Genomic DNA, 21,433 nt, shown 5'->3' with positions numbered 1-21,433 from the left:
GTGGGCCTGGTCAGGGAGCCCCCAGCCAGCAAAGCCACCTCCTGTACTAGCATCTTCAATGTCAACATTGAAAACTTTATACAGACTTTTTAAAAAAAAACATTACACAACATCCACGACCTTCAGAACAGTGAGAACCCTCTGTCCGGGAGGCAGACTGGCCTCTGTACCGTGAGCTGAAGGGGCCCTGCCCTTCTCCCATCCTTGACCTCAGTCTTAGCTTAACAGGAAAATAGAACCCCAGCACGCTGGCCTCTTGTTTTGTAGCAAAGACAGGTGAGTGGGAGGCCAGGAGCCTTGTCTGTCCAGGTGTTGGGTACCAGGGCAAGGGGCTGCCGCCCTGTCCAGCTCCTGCCTACCCTGGGGTGCAGCAGAGGCAGCCAGAAGCAGGTCCATCAGGTCCGACTCCACCCTGTGTTCCTGGGTTTGGCGCCAGAGAACAAGTGTTGAAGCCCCTTCTCTGGGGCAGGAGATGGGAGGGAGCAGGGTGGTAGGAGAGGAGGGACAGTCTTCAGTATGTGCAAAAGCTGCTGAGGCCACAGGAGCTGCTGGCCTGGCCAGAACCTCGTAGTCACATGCCAGACTCGGATGGCCTGAGGACCTGGAGAGAGGAACCCAGTGAGGATTGAATCTGGCCCAAGGCTGCCCTCTGGCCCTGCACCCCACACCAGGGTTGGCCCTTACCCTCGTCTGGTTGTGGCTGGAGCTGGATGTCGACGTGGCAAAGTCCGAGTACTTATTCCCAGTGACCATGCGGGCCCACTTCTGGTACTCCTCCCTCACCTGCAAGGCCCAAGGTGCCAGGTCAGGGGAGGCAGCCCCAGGAAGTAGGGGGAGGGGAGTGGACCCCCACGGCTTGACCCACGGCCCACCTTTTTGTTGAGCAGGCAGTGCAGCAGGAAGAGGAAGAAGCCCTGCAAGCAGTTGAGGATGGTGAAGGCATAGGCCAGCACCTGGCTCCTCGGGTTGAAGAGGAACAGGCCGAAGACCCATGTGCAGCCCAACACCAAGAGCTGTGCGATGGCTGTGATGGTCAGCACCCTGGGGGAGAAGGGAAGCTGCAGCAGGGGACACCCCACACATCCCCTCTCTCCCTGTCGGCCCCTGCCCTCCCTCACCTGGCCTTCTTTAATTTCTTCATGTCTGGGTTGATCTCAGAGAACTTCTGAGTGAGCTTCCAGACAGTTATCATGAAGATGACAGCATTGCACTGGGCGGGGAGCAGAGTTTGGATTAGGGGTGATCCTTGGAGCTCACAGGGAGAGAGCTGGCCTAGTGGGCTCACTGAGGAGCCACGTGACACAGGCCTTAAGGGTGGAGTGTGGGGGGTGAGTTACCAAAATGATGAATGTCACAGGTCCCAGGAAGCTCCAGAGGAAGCCGTGCTCGGGGTTCAGCCAGCAGCTGGATGAGAAGGGAGGGGTCTGGTCAGGAGCCTGAGGGGATTGGGGCACCAGGGCTGTGGCCCCAAACACCCCTGGCCAGCCCCCAGCCCTCCTGTGGCCTTACGACTCCCTACTCACTAGATTTTGCGGCCGTAGCCCTCGGGCTTGGAGGCCGCAGAGATGGCCACGATGAGGAAGGGAACGCCATAGCCGATCAGGTAGAGCCAGGGCTTGCTCAGGCCCTGACCCTGGAAAACACGCACCACGAGGAAGTAGAGCTCCATGCCCTCTAGGCTCATCCAGCAGAAGGCAGCCAGGAAGCAGTAGTGCAGCAGCCCGGCCACCAGGCGGCAGCGCAGCTCCACCTGCGGGGTGGGGGCGGGGCAACTTCAGCGTGGGCTGCGGGACCAGTTCCCCGCCAAAGCCCTCGTGGTGGGCGGGGTCACGGCTAGGGGCGGGGTGGTGGGCGGGATCCGGGCGAGGCCAGGTGGTGCTCAAGCTGGTGCATGGGCTGGGCTATTCCGACCTGGAAGACCTGGAACCGAGCTAGCCTAGCTTCCAGGTGAGTTGGGCACTCTGTGGGGAGGGGCCTCACCTGGTCTCCTTCGTTCTCTATGCCCGCCAGAAATATGGCAGAGCCCAGGAAGAGGCATATGCAGAGGTGCAGGTGCACAGTGGTGCGTGAGCCCTGGATGGGCCGCACTAGCAGGAAGGTGAGGATGCACAGCAGCAGGCAGACCAGCGACAGTGCCAGTCCCACTTTGGTGATCAGAGCCAGTTTCACGTCCTAGATGCAGGATGGAATGGGAGGGGTTTGATCAGCACCCTGAGGCCTTCTGCCCTCCTTGTGGGACCTGCCTGGCCTCAGGACTCAGATCAGGCTGATTACCTCCCCACCTCTTCTGCCTTCAAGATCTGAGCAAGCCTGCTGTGTCTCTGTCATCCTAAATACGCCCCCCAACAAACACACATACACATCCATGGGTGCAGCAAGGATCCCAACTATGCCCCCAGACTGCTCTCTGGGAAAGGTCCCCAGTGAAGCTTTGACTGTCACATCCTTTTCCAACACTGATGGGTCCCCTTCTCTGATCTCATCTCTTGCCCTTTCCACACCTGGACACACCTATCAGCTCACAAATCCTACATTTTAGCACTTTCTGGGCCTTTGCCTGGACCCCCAACCTCCCCTACTCTGCCTGGCCCATTCCGGTTACCCACATGGCCGTTTATCTGTGGATCACCTGAGGCCACATACAGAAAGTTGTGCTCCAGCTTTTAGCGATATTTAACAACTAGGTCAACTGGATCGGGGTGGACAGAGGTAAGCTAGCTGGAGTAGGGCCTCCCGTCAGGCCACATTTAGTGGCTGGGTCATGGGGGCTTGTCTGTGGGACCACCTGGGCTGTGCAACCGTACATAACCTGTTGGGCCACACCATCAACCAGCTGCTCATCTCACCCTAAGCCCACCTTGCCATCTCTGGGCTTTTGAGGGTAGCCCTTGGGCTGCTCACCTCCACGTCATAGTGGGCCATGAGGACGGCAAAACTGCTCAGGTGGCTGCATTCGCAGATGATGCTGTTATTCCTGCTGCCCAGCTTCTTGCAGCCTGTGGTGGACCAGTACCCACCACTGTCGTTACCCTTCCAGAAGGCACAGATTAGCTCCTCCCGTGAGCTGGGCGTCGCCGGCTGTGGGCAGGTGGGGGTGGTCAGAGATGTTAGCCTAGAGTCCACTCTTGGGGTCTGAGCTTGGGTTGGGTCTGAGGAAGCTGCTTTTTGTTGACAAGTATTTACTGAGCACCTACTGTGTGTGCCAGGCCAGGGCACAGCAGTGAACAGGACAAACACAAATCCCTATCCTTGGGGGGTTGATATGCTCATTGGTGAGACAGGCAGTAAGTAATAAACCTAATATATAAGTAATAAACTAGATAGTGTTTTAGAAGGTGGTAGGTGCTATTAAGAAATAAAGAAAGAAACAGGATAGGAGAAAGATAGGGCCTGACTGATTACAGATTGTAGTCTATATATATATAAAAGCCTAAGTGACCATCACAACCAAATGGACAACCAAACAGGCTGCGTGGGGCGACCAAGTCAGCAGGGGGATTAGTGAGGGGCGACCAAACGACTGAGCAGCAGGCTGCGTGGGGCAACCAGGCCAGCAGGGAGGGCAGTAAGGGGTGACCGGCATGGGGGCAGTTAGGGTGATCAGGCTGGCGGGGGGGGGGGGGCAGTTAGGGGCAACCAGGCCAGTTGGGCAGTTGGGGGCAACCAGGCTGGCAGGGGGGGGAGTTGGGGATGAACAGGCCAGCAGTGGGGGGCAGTTAGGGGCAACCAGACAGGCAGGCATGTGAGCAGTTAGGAGCCAGTGGTCCCAGATTGTGAGAGGGATGTCCGACTGCCGGTTTAGGCCCGATCCTCGACATTTGAATATCCCCTGAGGGGTCCCGGATTGGAGAGAGTGCAGGCTGGGCTGAGGGGACACCCCCCTTGCGTGAATTTCGTGCACCGGGCCTCCAGTTTTAAATAAGGAGGTCAGAGAGAGCCTAATAGAGAAGGTGGCATTTGAACCAAGACTAGAAACAGGTAAAGGACTGAGTCATGTGAGGGAAAGGTATTTGAACCCGAGAGGACAGCAAGTGCAAAGGCCCTGAGGTACATTTAAGGAAGTAGCAGAATGGGCAGAGGTGGAGAAATGAAGACTGCAGAAGGGCCACCATGACCTTGGCTATTGGATGAACAGTAGAGCTGATCCCACCACCCCACCCAAGGACTCACATGGTGGGAGAAGGCGAAGGTGACAGGAGGGTCTAGTTTCTCCGTGTTCTTGTTGCTCAGAAAGACCGTGTTGACAGTGGAGAGGATCGTGGAGTGATGAACTTTCACAGAACTTTCATATGCGTCTTCCAGCTTGTCTTTCTTCTCAGTGTCCAGCTCCATGGAGGCATTTTCCAGCAGTTTCTGCATTGCTCGGCTGGAGAATACGCCTGCCACAGTGGGGCCTGGGGAACAGACATGCTGGCCACCTTCTCCTGCCTCCCTCCCTCCGTCCCTCCCAAGACGTCTAAATTAGGCTTGGCCAGTCCGCCATGATGCCTGGAGTCCCTCACGATGGCTTGGTTTCCAATTGTTACGTAATTGGAACCTCACCCCTAGCCATATCCCAGCTCTTTCTTCCCTCTCCCTCAGGTGCCCCCTCCGGCTACCTGCTGTTACCTGAGTCCCCGACTCCAGCTGCCTGAGTCCAGTTCAGCTTCATTCGTGCATGGGTCTGGCCCAGGGTGACGGTTTCATTCAATTGCTCCCCGATCATCAGGGACAGCTCTGAGGGGAAAAGGGCAGTGACTGCGGGATCCAGATGCAGGATGGGGCCAGGGCTGGGGCAGGGCAGGAAGAGGCCTCACCTGTGTCTGAAGAGGGATTGTAGGTGAAGGAGCGTGCAGGCAAGGTCTTGGCCAGGGTCCTCAGGACTTCTTCAAGGTACGAAAGCAGGTGGGTGGCCATGCGGTACCGGTCAGGCAGGGCCAGGTCCTCCAGGTCCCCAGGGGCTTCCAGCTCTTTCAATGAATCGATGAATTTCTGGGGGTGATGGGTGACAGCTGCTGGGTCCCTGCACCACAGGGACCGCCCAAAGGACCCTGATATCACTCCCTCACTAGGGAACACACTGGAGAACCCCCCAGGTTGCCCGGGGGACAGACACAGGGGAATCGTCTAGGTACTGCAGTAGCCAGAAGACAGGGGTGAGTATATGCCTGTATGGCACTTAGCATTTATTAGCCACTGACTTTCTGCCAGGTCCTCTCCTAAGTCTGCACTGTCCAGAACAGTCACCTCGAGTCGCGTGTGACACCACATTGAAATGGCAATATTTTGAATCTATTGGGTTAAATGGGATCTTCACATTAAATTTCACTTGTTTACTTTTACATTTTTAATTCTTTTTAAAAAATCCTCACCCAAGGATGTGTTTTTATTGATTTGAGAGAGAAAGGAAGGGGGAGAGGGAGAGAAACATCTATGTGAGAGAGAAACATCAATTGGTTGCCTCTCGTACACACCCCAACCGGGAATTGAACCCGCAGCCTTTTGGGGTAGAGAACAATGCTGCAACCAATTGAGGCACCTGGCCAAGGCTAGTTTTCATTTTTTTTTAAATATATTTTTATTGATTTCAGAGAGGAAGGGAGAGATAGAAACATCAATGATGAGAGAGAATCACTGGTCGGTTGCCTCCTGCATGCCGCCCCGCCCCCCCCCACCCCCCCCCCACCCCGCCACACACACACACTGGGGATAAGCCCGCAACCTGGGCACGTGCCCTTGATTTGAGTCGAACCCGGGGCCCTTCAGTCCACAGGCTGGTGCTCTATCCTTTGAGCCAAACCAGCTAGGGTTATTTTTACTTTTCTTTTTCTTTTTTTTTTTTTAAATAAAGCTACTGGAAACATTTAAATGACATAAGGGGCTCATATACACTGAGTGGCCACATTATTATGATCTCTGAATGCATAATGATCTGGCCACTCAGTGTATATCCAATATAATAAAAGGCTAATATGCAAATTGTCCCCTCAACCAGGAGTTCGACCCACAGGCAGGCCAGCCAACCGCCCATGTCCCCTCCCCCTGGCCAGGCTGACCGGACCCCACCCATGCACGAATTCATGCACCGGGCCTCTAACACACACACACACACTGAGTGGGCACTGTTCTTTGAGAACTATTCTCTTCGTTCATTTAAACCTTCACAACCACTGTATAAAGCAGGAGACGGGGACCCTGAGGTCATGGCAGTAAGTGTGTGGGGGATTTGAACCTTTGTGACTCTGCTCCAGAGCCAAAATTCCCATTCGCTCCGTTCTGTAGCCATTCTATCACTCTCGAGTGTGAGTGTGTGTGCGAGGGCCCTGCTCCAGGCACCGGGGGACCCAGGAATGGCGGAGTGTATGTACATCCATTTGTGCAAGAGGTGTATACAGGGTGTCCTCAAAAATGTATACACACGTTAACAGCTGGTAGCTCAATTTTGAAAATGAAATATACTTTAATCAACACTGCCTTTATAATTGTTCAGGGTGTGTCCATACACTTTTGGGGGACACGCTCTAGATGGTGTGTGTGTAGTGCACATACAGCCACAGGAGTTTCTCTGATTAGAGGCCCCTGCTTGGGCGCTCTCCACTCACAGTGAAGCATCCTCCAGCCACCCCCACACTCTCCTGGGCTTTCCCCCCGGGTCATGTTCTTACCTTGATGGTATCCTGGGCCGAGGCAGACTTGAAGTCTCTGCTCAGTTCCTGGACTTTTTCAAAGAAGTTGGAGATACTCTGGGGAGAGAGGAGACAAGGGGTCAGAAAGCCTCACGAGGGGAAATTAAGTGGAGGGACCTTGCCTTCTGGTCCCGCTGGAGTCACTCACCTGGCTCTTGATTCCAGGGGGCGGGGTCCATGTGGGGAAGGAGATCTCTGCAGGGGACAGAACAGCAGTCCATTAGGGTGTGTATGTGTGTGTGTGTGTGTGTGTGTGTTTGGTGTGTTGGAGGCAGGGTCTAGGGTCAGGCCCTACTTTCACACTGAGTAGTCCTTTGTTTATTCAGGAGTCTGGGCCCCTCTCCCCTCTGTGCCCACCCCCTTTTCATGTTCAGTCCCCCTCCCCCCATGCCTTGGCTGGAGGTGATGACCCCTGCTGACTGCACATCCCTGAGTGGCAGACGCAGAGGTTACAGGAAGTGGGCAGAGGCCTGACACACAGCAGGTAAGGCCCACACAGAGGTACAGGTTGTGAGCTATTAGGTACCTTTGTCCCAGTTAGTAATTAGCTGCTGCTCAGGGTTCCCCAGAAGCCTTCCCCTTGATACCCCAGCTCCTTCCGCAGGACCCCAGATCTCTTCCCATTTAGTCTCAAAGAATGGAAGCCTGGCCAGCAGGTGCCCCCAGCATTCATTGTGCTGGGTTCGTGCGGCTGCCCGTGAACATGTGGGATCTGAACTCCGAACCTTCACAGACGGTGTTGTTTGGGCCATTGGGGGACCCAGGAACCGGCTTCCAGCCAGGGCGGCAGTGGCACTCATAGCTGCCCACTTTGTTGAGGCATTGGGTGGTTTTGTGGCAGGGGTTTTGCCCCCAGGTGCATTCATTCACATCTGAGGACAAAGCCAGAGCGTCAGACCCTCCCTCCACTCCTTGGTCGCATCCTTCCTGCCCCTTCACTCAAATCCCTTAGCAGTTCACACCGAGGACACCCCACTACACCCCGCTTACCAGGACCTAGCCTGACAGGATACAAACTTGTGGTGACATTTTCCACTGTCAAAGCACCATAAGCTCAGAGCGCCCTGCAAGGTGGACAGGGCAGGGCTGTGTGTGCAAGTGCCATCCCAAAGCTGTGCCCCCACCTGTGGGGCAGGATGGACAGGGGGAGGACCTGTGATGGACTTCTAACTAGGGAGGCTGCCACTCTGAGAGCTCCACGTGCTGACGCTGTGGGCTGTGGGCTGTGGCACCACTGCGCCCAGAGCTGCACTCTTGCCCTTAGTGAACAGAATCTGAGCCCTAGCCGGTTTGGTTCAGTGGATAGAGCATTGGCCTGTGGACTGAAAGGTCCCAGGTTCGATTCTGCTTAAGGACACACATGCCCAGGTTGCGGGTTCTATCCTCAGTAGGGGGTATGCAGGAGGCAGCTGATTAATGATTCTTTCATTGATGTTTCTATCTCTCTCTCTCCCTCTCTCTTTCTAAAAAAAAAAAAAAAGAGAGAGAGAGAACAGAATCTGAGCTCAGCCCTGCCTGGCCCAGGTGCCCTCTCCTCACTGCCTGCCCTGGCACACACCATTGCTGGAAGTGCTGCCCCTTCTCTGCCAAAGCGCCTTATGGCAGCTTCCTTTCAGATGGCTCAGCCTGTAAAGAAGATGTGGTTCATTTATGGGATCTGAACTCCGAACCTTCACAGCCGGTGTTGTCTGGGCCATTGGGGGACGCAGGAACCGGCTTCCAGCCAGACCTGCAGCGGCACTCATAGCTGCCCTCGGTGTTGTGGCATTCGGTCGAATTGTGGCAGGAGTGTTGCCCCGAGGAACATTCATCCACATCTGAGGACAAAGCCAGAGCATCAGGCCCTCCCTCCACTCCTTGGTCGCATCCTTCCTGCCCCTTCACTCAAATCCCTTAGCAGTTCACACCGAGGACACCCCACTACACCCCGCTTACCAGGACCTAGCCTGACAGGATACAAACTTGTGGTGACATTTTCCACTGTCAAAGCACCATAAGCTCAGAGCGCCCTGCAAGGTGGACAGGGCAGGGCTGTGTGTGCAAGTGCCATCCCAAAGCTGTGCCCCCACCTGTGGGGCAGGATGGACAGGGGGAGGACCTGTGATGGACCTCTAACCAGGGAGGCTGCCACTCTGAGGGCTCCACGTGCTGACGCTGTGGGCTGTGGGCTGTGGCACCGCTGCGCCCAGAGCTGCACTCTTGCCCTTAGTGAACAGAATCTGAGCCCTAGCCGGTTTGGTTCAGTGGATAGAGCATTGGCCTGTGGACTGAAAGGTCCCAGGTTCGATTCTGCTTAAGGACACACATGCCCAGGTTGCGGGTTCTATCCTCAGTAGGGGGTATGCAGGAGGCAGCTGATTAATGATTCTTTCATTGATGTTTCTATCTCTCTCTCTCCCTCTCTCTTTCTAAAAAAAAAAAAGAGAGAGAGAGAGAGAACAGAATCTGAGCTCAGCCCTGCCCGGCCCAGGTGCCTCTCCTCACTGCCTGCCCTGGCACACACCATTGCTGGAAGTGCTGCCCCTTCTCTGCCAAAGCGCCTTATGGCAGCTTCCTTTCAGATGGCTCAGCCAAGTAAAGAAGATGTGGTTCATTTATGGGATCTGAACTCCAAACCTTCACAGACGGTGTTGTTTGGGCCATTGGGGGACCCAGGAACCAGCTTCCAGCCAGGGCGGCAGCGGCACTCATAGCTGCCCACTTTGTTGAGGCATTGGGTGGTTTTGTGGCAGGGGTTTTGCTCCCAGGTGCATTCATTCACATCTGAGGACAAAGCCAGAGCGTCAGACCCTCCCTCCACTCCTTGGTCGCATCCTTCCTGCCCCTTCACTCAAATCCCTTAGCAGTTCACACCGAGGACACCCCACTACACCCCGCTTACCAGGACCTAGCCTGACAGGATACAAACTTGTGGTGACATTTTCCACTGTCAAAGCACCATAAGCTCAGAGCGCCCTGCAAGGTGGACAGGGCAGGGCTGTGTGTACAAGTGCCATCCCAAAGCTGTGCCCCCACCTGTGGGGCAGGATGGACAGGGGGAGGACCTGTGATGGACTTCTAACTAGGGAGGCTGCCACTCTGAGGGCTCCACGTGCTGACGCTGTGGGCTGTGGGCTGTGGCACCGCTGCGCCCAGAGCTGCACTCTTGCCCTTAGTGAACAGAATCTGAGCCCTAGCCGGTTTGGTTCAGTGGATAGAGCATTGGCCTGTGGACTGAAAGGTCCCAGGTTCGATTCTGCTTAAGGACACACATGCCCAGGTTGCGGGTTCTATCCTCAGTAGGGGGTATGCAGGAGGCAGCTGATTAATGATTCTTTCATTGATGTTTCTATCTCTCTCTCTCCCTCTCTCTTTCTAAAAAAAAAAAAAAAAGAGAGAGAGAGAGAGAGAACAGAATCTGAGCTCAGCCCTGCCCGGCCCAGGTGCCTCTCCTCACTGCCTGCCCTGGCACACACCATTGCTGGAAGTGCTGCCCCTTCTCTGCCAAAGCGCCTTATGGCAGCTTCCTTTCAGATGGCTCAGCCAAGTAAAGAAGATGTGGATTATTTAAGGGATCTGAACTCCGAACCTTCACAGACGGTGTTGTTTGGGCCATTGGGGGACCCAGGAACCGGCTTCCAGCCAGGGCGGCAGCGGCACTCATAGCTGCCCTTGGTGTTGCGGCATTCGGTCGAATTGTGGCAGGAGTGTTGCCCCGAGGAACATTCATCCACATCTGAGGACAAAGCCAGAGCATCAGGCCCTCCCTCCACTCCTTGGTCGCATCCTTCCTGCCCCTTCACTCAAATCCCTTAGCAGTTCACACCAAGGACACCCCACTACACCCCGCTTACCAGGACCTAGCCTGACAGGATACAAACTTGTGGTGACATTTTCCACTGTCAAAGCACCATAAGCTCAGAGCGCCCTGCAAGGTGGACAGGGCAGGGCTGTGTGTACAAGTGCCATCCCAAAGCTGTGCCCCCACCTGTGGGCAGGATGGACTGGGGAGGACCTGTGATGGACCTCTAACCAGGGAGGCTGCCACTCTGAGAGCTCCACGTGCTGACGCTGTGGGCTGTGGGCTGTGGCACCGCTGCGCCCAGAGCTGCACTCTTGCCCTTAGTGAACAGAATCTGAGCCCTAGCCGGTTTGGTTCAGTGGATAGAGCATTGGCCTGTGGACTGAAAGGTCCCAGGTTCGATTCTGCTTAAGGACACACATGCCCAGGTTGCGGGTTCTATCCTCAGTAGGGGGTATGCAGGAGGCAGCTGATTAATGATTCTTTCATTGATGTTTCTATCTCTCTCTCTCCCTCTCTCTTTCTAAAAAAAAAAAAAAAGAGAGAGAGAGAGAACAGAATCTGAGCTCAGCCCTGCCTGGCCCAGGTGCCCTCTCCTCACTGCCTGCCCTGGCACACACCATTGCTGGAAGTGCTGCCCCTTCTCTGCCAAAGCGCCTTATGGCAGCTTCCTTTCAGATGGCTCAGCCAAGTAAAGAAGATGTGGATTATTTAAGGGATCTGAACTCCGAACCTTCACAGACGGTGTTGTTTGGTCCATTGGGGGACCCAGGAACCGGCTTCCAGCCAGGGCGGCAGTGGCACTCATAGCTGCCCACTTTGTTGAGGCAGTGGGTGGTTTTGTGGCAGGGGTTTTGCCCCCAGGTGCATTCATTCACATCTGAGGACAAAGCCAGAGCGTCAGACCCTCCCTCCACTCCCTGCACCCACTTCTCATTGCCTGAGGATCCCACCGTTAGTACACATGCCACCTCCTGGTGACCTTCAACTTCACCCTCAAAGCACATTACAGTGGTCGCCCTACAAGATGGAAATGACAGGAACTATAGTCTCCAGTTTATAGGTGGCAAATCCAGGAGGGGAACTGAGTCACAGGGACTAGATTTCTTGACCAAGGACTCCTGCCTACTCCCTCCTGGGCCCCGGCCCTGGTTCCCTTCTGGGAACCAGAAGTCACACCTCCCTCTGCTGCATGTGACAGATGAGGAAAGGGAAGGGTCGGGGGTGCTCACAGGGGCTCCACAAGGAAACCCCAGGCCCAGAAGGCCCTGCCACCGCCCTGCTCTGTGGTAGGACTTTGCGGGGAGGCTAATCCTTAGGCGAATCTCAGGCCTTGGCAGGGAACCTGAGGATCTTCTCCTGCCTCCTGGGGCTGCGGACCTGCGTCGCTCCTTCCCCAGCTCCATCCAGTCCAGCCTCACAGCGTCCTCCCGGGGCCTCTACCTTTGCACTGCTTCCGGTCCTCCGGGTTGAGCTCAAATCCTGGTGGGCACGTGCAGATGTAGCTGCCATGGGTGTTGACACATTTGCTGCGGCTTTTACAGATTCCAGGGTTCAGACATTCGTCCATGTCTGCAAGGGGAAGGAGAGGGTGGTGGATGCCTGCAGCCATGAGCAGCCTCAAGCCTGGGAGTCAGCCACGTTTCCTGCCATGGAAGCGTCTGGAAGGCCCCACTGCCTCCTGCCAGGCAAGTGGTGCCTTTTCTAATTCATATGGAGGTGTCCTGTGGGTAAGCATGGTGGCCTGTTATCCAGTAGATGTTCTGTTCTCCAGATGTGGCCAGAAGCGGCCCAAGTCCTCCCTCTGACTCCCAATACCACCACCTCCTCTCCGGGCAGCTCCCAGCTAGGGCAGGGACAGCACGGCCACCTGGGTCCCAGCCTGAGGACTTGGGCAAAGGCCAGGCTGGGCCTCCCTGGAACCAAGTGCGGGAGAAGTGCTGCGGGCCTGAGCAGGCTCGTTTCGGCGGCCTTGGTCCTGGCTCCCCCCGGGGGGCTGTTGGCTGAGCTCTCCTTGAATCCTGGTGACTCTGCTGAGACAGCGCTCTCCCATCCACACGACTCCTGAGACTCCAGCCCATGGAGATGGACCGAGAACCATCCCTGAGCCTGACTCCTCGTGGACAAGGCTTTTAGGCCGGGGCCCAGAATGTGAAAATGATGCCAGACAGGCCAGGGCCACCTGGACAGCGGGTGCCAGGCCATGAGGGCAGTGAGGCTCACAGGGCAGGGTTTTTGCCCCGAGGTGCATTCATTCACATCTGAGGACAAAGCCAGAGCGTCAGGCCCTCCCCAAACCCACTTTTCATCGCCATGCAGCCTTGGGGTGGGAAGGTGCCCCTTCTGATCCCCCTGAAGGCATCCCCTGGACTGGCAGGGAGTGATGAGAGTCCACATGTGAACAAGGCCAGTGTGGGCCAGTGGTGGGTGCCTGGAGCAGGCGCAGGGGCTGATGGGTGAAGAGTGGCAGGTGTATCTGTCATCTGGCTCCTTGTTCTCCCACCAGGGACACAGACTTGTGGGCCTTGCCAAGAGGGGCTCAACCTCCGTCTTCTGTCCCCCAGTGGCACCTGGGTGGACCTCCTTGGGAGAGGACTGAGCCTGGGGCAATGGTCCCCGATGACACCCTCTCTTGTCACCTGGTCCAGGTGGGAGCCTCTTCCTTCACCCAACTCCCAGAGCTTAGGGCCGGGTCGGGAGGTTGACGTCACCCAGCCCACCCCCGACATGTAACCCATCTGGATCCTGGTCATCCAGCTGCCCACAGTCCTGAGAATGGAAGTTACTGGGGAGGGTCAGGGTGGGCGCTTGCTTGGGGGAGTAGATGGAGGCTGAGCGGCTGAGAATTGGGGTCAGGGTCTCAGGAGGCAGCTTCTCCAGCTGGGGCTGTGGGCCAGAGGTGATTTTCTTGAGGGGGGGTCCCTGGGCCATCACGGCCTGGGGAGTCTGGGAGGGCCTGGCATGGCTGCCCCTGTGTGGGCTCCGGTGGCATCAGGTTCCATCCCAGCAGGCACTGGCGGTGGGGAAGAGGGCGATATTGCTCTGGAATGCACTGCGCATTGAGCTCTTGTATCTTGACTGCCACGCTCATTTGCTTTATGCAATAAGACGCCAGGTGAGCAGGCTCCGAACTTCTGGAATGGCCTCTGCAGAGGGTTCTGAGCCTTGCGGTCCAGAGAGGGTTGGGAGACCAGGTAGGTGCCTGGGATGGCCCTTTGATGTCCGGAGAAAGAGGGGTGAGCAGCCGAGGAAGGGGCCCAGGTCTCCTGCTCCAAGCTGACCCCGTGGGCCATGACGCGGGCAGACAGGTCCTCAGGTGCGGCAAAGGCTGGAAGGCTGCGGCGGGCAGGTGCGCAGACGGCCCGGCGGAACCCATCACAAAGGTAGGACCTCAGGCGGCGGGTGCTGATCCAAACTCCACAGGCAGCTCTCTCCCTGAGGCGCCTCCTCTGCCACCTCACTCTTGTTCGGCCACGTCTCTGCCCAGCAGCTCTGGCCCTGCCTCTCAGCCTGGCCTGTTCCTGGCACAGCCACACCCCTCAGGGCCCACAAGCACCACCCGTGTGCAGGGCTTGGCGTCGAGCAGGCACGCTGAGTGGGGCCCGTGACCACCGCTGCGGTTGTGCAGGCGGCTCACTGCACAAGGGGGTCCAGCCACGGAGGCAACTGGGGCTAAACACCAGCTCACTCTCCTTCCCCAAACACACTTGTTCCCCTTGTTGGAGAGTGGGAATTTTTGAGCATTCCAGAGAGGCCATGGACTATGCCCCAGATAGAGTTGTCAGTGCTGACACCAGGCCAGGCCTTGAGATAGGGTCTCATGGCCCCTTCCCAGCACGTAGCCTTCTTTCACAGAACACTGTCAGCTTTCTGAAGAACAGGATGACCCTGTGAATAACATGGTCGTCATTGGCATGATCCTGACGTTGCTTGGGAAAAACTGTTTTGTCTTGGGTTACTTGTTCTGCAAAAACCGGATGTGGTTAATGTGCTTAAAAGCGGTCCTACACAAAGGGTCGCTGCTGCTCTCTGGTCTCCCTGTGTGGAGAATGGCAGAGCAGTCGCCGGGTCGCCTGGCCGCCCGGCTAATAAAGGCTCCCTAAATTTTAATTTGGTCTGGGCTCCAGTGGTCATTCACTCGCATCCGCTCCACAACACCCCTGGAGACAAGGGACATGTTTCCAATTCACATGCAGGCTGCGCCGAGGCCCCCGTGGGCCCGCAGTGCCGTGGATGGAGCCCACCCGCTGGGCTCCAGGCAGGTGCAGGTGCCCCTCCCCTCCCACCAGGAGGCTCTGCCACCTCCCTCCTCGCGCAGGGCGGGCCTGCGGACGCAGCTCAGAGCCCCCAGGATCCCCAGCTCGGCCTCCTCCTCCCCTCTCTGTATTCTCACTAACCCCCTCTCTCTGGGTGAGTCCTGGCTTCTGCCTGAACATCGCTGGCTCCATCTGCCCCTGCGGATGCCCGAAGCCCCTTCCCTGCCCAGCGGCTCTCCCTGGAAAGGGGGCAGAGCCTGGCGATGCATGGAGGCCTGGCTCCTCCTGGGTCCCTGGTGAGGGGATGGGCCGGGCCAGCTGTTCTGAGTAGCCACCCGGGGTACCTCCCCTGGGATGTCCAACCCGGAGAGGGTGTGTGAGATCAGAATGAGTGTAGTCTAAAAACCCAACAGCCACCACTGTGTGTGCTCTATGATCTCATGTACTTTCCCAGCAATTCTGCGAGGTAAGCACCATTGTCACTCCCTTTTACAGATGGGTAAACCGAGGCACAGAGAGGCGAAGAATGTGTCCAAGGTCATACAATTAACAAAAGGAAAAGCTTCTTTTGTTTTTATCTGTAAAAGATAAGCGCTAGCCGAAACCGGTTTGGCTCAGTGGATGGAGCGTCGGCCTGCAGACTGAAAGGTCCCAGGTTCGATTCCGGTCAAGGGCATGTACCTTGGTTGCGGGCACATCCCCAGTAGGAGGTGTGCAGGTGGCAGCTGATTGATGTTTCTCTCTCATCGATGTTTCTAACTATCTCTCTCCCTTCCTCTCTGTAAAAAATCAATAAAATATATTTTTTAAAAAAGATAATCTCTCTCTCTCTCTCTCTCTCTCTCTCTCTATCTCTTACACAAAACCACAATAATATTATCACATCTTGCACATTATCAATGATTTCTGAATAAGTGTCCTGGCTGGTGCTGCATACACAGCTGTCAAAGTGCAAAACCAGGACTTGGGTCCTGGCTCTCATGCCACCCCGCCTCTCTGTGCTAGTGGGACAGGCACAGGCACACTTGTCCCCACTCAGACCTGGGGCTGCACCCATATCCAGGGCCCGGCACCCTGTATGCTGCAGGAATGGCTCTGGTGACTCCAAACCTCATGGTCAAGGAGATGGAAAATGCAGGGTCATTCTTACCTTTACACGTGTTCTCACTCGCATTACTGAACTTTGTTGCCCCAGAACCAGGACTATATCCTGGGCTGCATGTGCAGTAGTAGCCCCCCTTCGTGTTGTGGCAGTCTGCGCTTCTTCCACAGGCAGTCCCTGGCCTGCCTTGTTCACATTCGTTAATGTCTGCAACAAAACCGGATAAAGGGTCACCTCCCAAAGCCATGAGTGCCCTCAGGGCAGAGAGCCTGGTCCCATACCCAGCATGGAGCCTGATGCTCAATCAGTGTCTTTTAGGAAATATTTAGACTCAGGCAACACTGCTGTGGCTGGAGCAAGCCATTCCTGAAACCCACTAAGTCTGCTCTGCTCTGCTCAGCTTTCTGTCTGTCACCTGGATTTGGATCCAGGAGCAAGTGCTGAAGTGGTGGGTGGGTGGAAGCTCCGCATCCCCCTCCCCAGTCCTGGAAGGGTAAACTGAGGCACAGATTCCAGGCTCCTAGAGACCCAGCTCCTCCCTCTGTATGAAGCCATGTTTATTCACTTCTCATTTTCCACCTTCATATCTTTTTCTTTCTCTTTTCTCTGTCCTTCATGATGGTCTGAGAACAAAGGCTGAGGCCACCAACCACCATTCCCTCTCCATGTAGCCCTCCACCACCCCAAGCCTCTGTACCTTCACAAGTCTCCCCGGGGTTGACGTTGATCTCCCCAGATGAAGATTGGAATCCTGGGTTACAGCGACAGGCAGTGCCACCGACACATGAGGAGTCTGGAGGGCACTTCGGGGGACAGGCAGAGGCTGTGGGACAGAGACCATGGTCAGAAGATGAGGCTGAGCCAGAGGCTGGGGAGGAGTGTTGGGAGGGGCAACCCTGAGCTTCCCCTGCAACAGGCCTTTCTCCTGCCTGGGCTGAGAGGTGCAGGTGGGGGATGGGACTCTGGCTGTGGACGGAGTTACTCCCAGCAGACTCACCCCTGGTGCTCTGGGGTCCATCTTCCAACAGAATCAGCAAGACACACAGCGCTGGAACAGAGAGATGGGGGTCAGGGGGGCACAGGACAGGGAAGGGGGACACATCTGAGGGAAGGGGCTGCTCACCCCTCCCAGGCTCGGGCTCTGTCCATTACTCAAGGAGAGAGTGGCAGGTGGCACCTCCCTGGCCTCCAATGCCCCTGGCCAGAGGGTCTGCACCCATCCCCTGAGGGGGGCTTTCAGGAACTGAAGGATGGGGAGGGGCCTAGCCTGGCAGGGGTCTTGGCTTCTGCTGACCTGTGGGCAACAGTTCAGGAGACATACTGGAGCCAGGTGGCCTTGGTTCTACTCCCAGACCTTGGTCAGGTGCCTCAGTGCCTCAGTTTCCCCTTCTGTAGAATGGGGATGAAGAGGGGGCCCTTTCCTAGAGTGTGAGAGTTAAGCACACAGTACTGCCTGGTGTGTCAGAGTGCTTACTGCCGTCATTTCTTTATGTAACAATGAAGGGGTTGGGCCAGGTGTCCTCTCAGATCTCCCAAATCCAAGGTGCTCCGGCCCACACCCTTCCTCAGGGACACAGGTGCAAGCACACTGCACCCACATCTGTCAGCCACAACGACCAGCTTGGGACCCAGTGGTGACATTTCACCCCCTGGCTCCCTGCACACAGGACGATGCTGGGGGCTCATGTTAGGGGTTCCCCAATCCTGCTCTTCCTGCTGCTCAGAGGCACCCTATCCCAGGGCATGTCCTGGGGGTTCTCTCTAAGGCAGCAGAGATGAGGACCCATACATCAGAGAGACAGACAAGGAGACAGAGATAGTAGAAAATAAAGAGGAGGGGGGGAGAGAGAGAGAGAGAGAGAGAGAGAGAGAGAGAGAAGGTACTAGAGACTTAGAGGAGAAAGAGGTGGAGAAAAAAATGAAGAGATGAGAGAGAGAGAGAAACAGAAAACACAGGACTGGAGAGAGAAGCAGAGAGGCAGAGTTAAGAAGACAGTGATCTAGAGAGATGGACAGAGAAATAGGGAATTCCTAGAAAGGGAGACGCGGATGCCAGAGATTAGACAGAGAGACACAGAGAGATAGGGAGATTGAGAATCAGATAGAGAAACAGAAGGGGAAGGGAGGGAGGGAAGGAGAGATGGAGGGCGGGCAGGGCCTGGGCTGCAGGTGGGGTGTGGGGAGGGCTTGAGGGATCCATCCAGTCCCTGCTGGTCTAGAGATGCTGGGGAGGCAGCCCAGACCCAGATAATCCAGGGAGACCAGATGGGGGCAGCGGGTGGAGGGATGGGGGCCAGGGAGACAGGGCAGAAGTGAGTCACTTCCTGGACCAAAAAAAGGGATAACTCATGGCTCCTAGTCCCCCATGGAGGGGCTCCCAGGGGAATTTTGGGGTCTGTCAGTGTGAGCACAACTTGAGGAGCTGTGGAGGGTGCAGACTGGAGGGTCCCCTGAGCACTCAGTCCCAATGTCCAATCTTGATACCCCTCAGGCCAGCAGAGGGCAAAGACCCCCACACCCTCCTAGAGGCCCGCGCAGATGCGGTAAACTCAGGCTGGACTTCCTGTCTTCCTCCTCTGTGGCCACAGGGTTTGGTTAGTTCTCCCTTTGGTGGAAACCCACTTCCTCTTTGTAGGACAGACCACAAAATGACCGTCCCTGCCAGGGCAGGTCCTGGGCCGATTCGTCCCCAGCTCCCAAAGCCCCAGTAGCAATTTCCATGCTCACAACTGCCCTAGCAGACAGAGGCTCTGTTTATGTCCACTCTGCAGATGGACAAACTGAGGCTCAGAGCCCAGGAAAGGCTTATGGAGAATCTGGTGAAGAGGGGGCTGGGGAAGATGGAAGTGAGGGGTCAAGTTCCCCAGACCCTGCAGGGAGGGGGTTCTTTGTGCTGAGCTGGGCTTTCCTGCCCCACCACAGAGGCTGCTGGGCCAGACCCCCACCTGGGGCCCAGGAAGTCCCCCAAACAGGAGCCTGGAGAGGGGTGGCTGGTCGCCTGCTCCCAGTCCCATCTGGGTTGCATTCCCCTAGCTGAGCCCTGGGCAGTCAGATTCCTGCCTGGGGCCCCTGTGGCAGGGGTGGGGCAGTCATTCTGTCCTGGCTCCTCCTGCTAAGGATCCCCCCCCCACAGCCCATCACCCAGACCCTCCAGTGAAATAATAATAATAGTAACATTAACAACAACAACAACAATAATGTTTACTTAATTCTTACTGTGAACCAGGACTCACTCAACCCTTAACACAAGCCTGTAAAGTGGAGACCAGTCTTGCTCTGCCCCATTTCACAGACCTGGAAAGTGAGGATCAGGGGCTCTGTGACTTGGCCCCCTGACACATCGCCCCCTGCAGGTGAGCTCCACAGGGACTGGGCAAATTTACTAAAAATCATCTAATTGTAATCATGCAACAGGCCAATTACATGCTGTGTAAATTACACCTCACCTTGATAAAAACAACAACAACAACAACAAAAAACCAGCTCACGCCTGGCACCCTGGGCCTGCACAGGGAGCCCCATCCCTGTGGCCCGGGGAAGTTCTGAGTGGCACCCCAAATGTCATTTCTTAACTCTCTTTGTTGCCCGGTTGCCCAGGCAACGAGCTGCCCTGATAACCTGATAACCCTTAGAGCCACCCTGGGTGGGGCGGGAAGGGAGGCCAGGGGGAAGTCACAGCAGAGCTCAGGTTCAACCCACAGCAGCAAAGCCTTCAACGCACAGCTGAGTCCCAGCTGGGTCTGGGGGAGCATAAGAGGGGGGTCTCTGGGCTTCCCCTGCCACACGATGGAGATGTGTGGGCGTCACCCCATTGTGGAAGGGTCCCCCCTTAGCTCCCTAGCCCCCTCTCTGCCCTCTGTTAAGAGTGACTTCCTGAGGGGGTCACAGCACTCACTCGCCCCCTCTCTTCCACCGGCTCCAGTTTCCCCTCTTAGGGAGCAGCTTCCCAAGTGGAAGGAGCTCGGAGATCCCTCCGGGGGTGGGAACAGACCCTTAGAGCACCCGGGGGGTTCCTGCCCGGGCGTGGGGGTACCCGGGCACTGCCAGCTGCTCTCTCATGTGCTGTGGCTCCCGCCTAACCATGTGGCTTCCTCCATGTCAGGCCCCAGAGCTGCCAGCGGTGCCTCCTATTTCTCCTCGGTGGGGGTGGTGTGGGGAGACTGGGAAATGGAGGCACCAAAGGGGTGCTACCAGGGGCTCCCTAACCCCTCCCAGAGGGGTCCCCAAATTCTTACCGTGTAGGACGTGAAGGGCGCTGAGGCGGGGGCCTCCCATGGTGACCTGAGCTGCCAGCAGGGGAAGTGGAGGTTGGGGCAGTCCCGAGTCCCCGGGCCGGGCAGCGGCGCCTTTATAAAGTGTGTGGGCGGGACCCACTGCCCAGGCCCCGCCCTGCAACTGGCGGGGCAGCTGGAAGCCAACGGGAAAGTGCAGTGAAAACCCAGACCCGGGGCAAAAGCTCCCCCCCCCCCCCCCCCGCCCCCCACTCTGAGGTGTCACCTGCTCTCAGATCCTTTGCCTGCAGCTCCACCGTTTGAATTTCTGTCAAACACCCTGAGCCCTGGGGCTCTCGGCACTCATCCCAGGCAAATGGGGCCGTGCGGGCTGGGTGGGGGAGTCTTGCCCAGAGGACTGTTTAGCTTCGGGAGGGGCCATCGCCATGTCAGAAACCCCTCGGCGCTTTATGTTGGGGACTCCCCTGTGCTCATGGCCTTGGCATGTCCTAGTCTCCAAAGCCAGCCCCTGAGCTAACAGTGCCCCCCCCCCCCCCCATTTTTCAGAGGAGGAAACTGAGGCACAGAGAGTTCAGAGTCCATTAGGAGCTGTAGGCGTGTGAAGTGCCCTCATGGATGCCAGGCGGACACCAAGAAAAGCCAGTCAGACACCGGGGCCACCATGCTGGAGACAGCCTTTCCGGGCGAGGTTCCCCCTGGTGGGAAACTTGCATTTGAGGGGAGTGTGGGCATCACGTTAACCCACAGAGAATCACATGATAGGAAAGCTGTTTCCTTTTTGAATAAGTCACATGACTGGCTTGTCTCTGGGGCCATCTAGCAGTTTTTAAAATATGCTTTTATTTATAAAGCGCTTACTCCAGGCCGGGCCTGACTGCAGGTGCCGTGTCCATTTCAACCCGGTGACTCTGTGAGGCAGGTGCGGCTCTGCTCCCCATTTACAGGTGAGGGGGAGCTGAGGCACAGCTAACTAGTAGCTCAGCAGAGACCCAGGGCAGGAGAATGGGTATTAATGTGTCTTTAACACCACAGTGGCCCTGAGGTTTATCCAGCTAGCGACCGCGGTGTTACGTTCCTTGTGTTATTATTATTTTTTAAATATATTTTATTGATTTTTGACAGAGAGGAAGGGAGAGGGGAGAGAGTTAGAAACATCGATGAGAGAGAAATATCAATCAGCTGCCTCTTGCACACCTCCTATTGGGGATGTGCCCGCAACCAAGGTACATGCCCTTGACCGGAATCGAACCTGAACCTGGGACCCTTTAGTCTGCAGGCCGACGCTCTATCCACTGAGCCAAACCGGTTAGGGCCCTTGTGTTATTATTTTAAGTTTAGGGAGTCCCAGAGCAACCAAAAGGGTTTGCCAGTGATAACATCAATATGCTGTTTCCTTT

The 21,433-nt window shown here is 56.3% G+C and overlaps 1 protein-coding gene across 2 annotated transcripts; it reads right to left on the bottom strand.

The window, feature by feature from the left end:
- Positions 1–94: 94 nt before the first annotated feature.
- ADGRE5 (adhesion G protein-coupled receptor E5) lies at positions 95–20,113 on the bottom strand. 2 transcript variants are annotated; one of them, XM_054717366.1, is made up of 23 exons: positions 20,040–20,113; positions 16,802–16,852; positions 16,502–16,627; positions 15,853–16,011; positions 11,890–12,018; positions 11,180–11,326; positions 10,234–10,380; positions 9,282–9,428; positions 8,336–8,482; positions 7,391–7,537; positions 6,814–6,860; positions 6,645–6,722; positions 4,797–4,971; positions 4,609–4,716; positions 4,171–4,394; positions 2,902–3,078; positions 1,981–2,172; positions 1,524–1,750; positions 1,338–1,404; positions 1,119–1,210; positions 873–1,041; positions 685–783; positions 95–601 (listed from the first exon to the last, which is right to left on the bottom strand). In XM_054717366.1, exons 1-23 carry the CDS (start codon positions 20,077–20,079, stop codon positions 572–574), a joined length of 2,925 nt encoding a protein of 974 aa, XP_054573341.1. In that variant the 5' UTR covers positions 20,080–20,113; the 3' UTR covers positions 95–571. The 2 variants fall into 2 exon arrangements, with proteins under 2 accessions (XP_054573341.1, XP_054573342.1); XM_054717367.1 differs by lacking the exon at positions 11,890–12,018.
- Positions 20,114–21,433: the final 1,320 nt, after the last annotated feature.

Source organism: Eptesicus fuscus, chromosome 6, assembly GCF_027574615.1.
Source record: "Eptesicus fuscus isolate TK198812 chromosome 6, DD_ASM_mEF_20220401, whole genome shotgun sequence".
NCBI lineage: Eukaryota > Metazoa > Chordata > Mammalia > Chiroptera > Vespertilionidae > Eptesicus > Eptesicus fuscus.
This window is presented reverse-complemented; position numbering and strand designations above follow the sequence as displayed.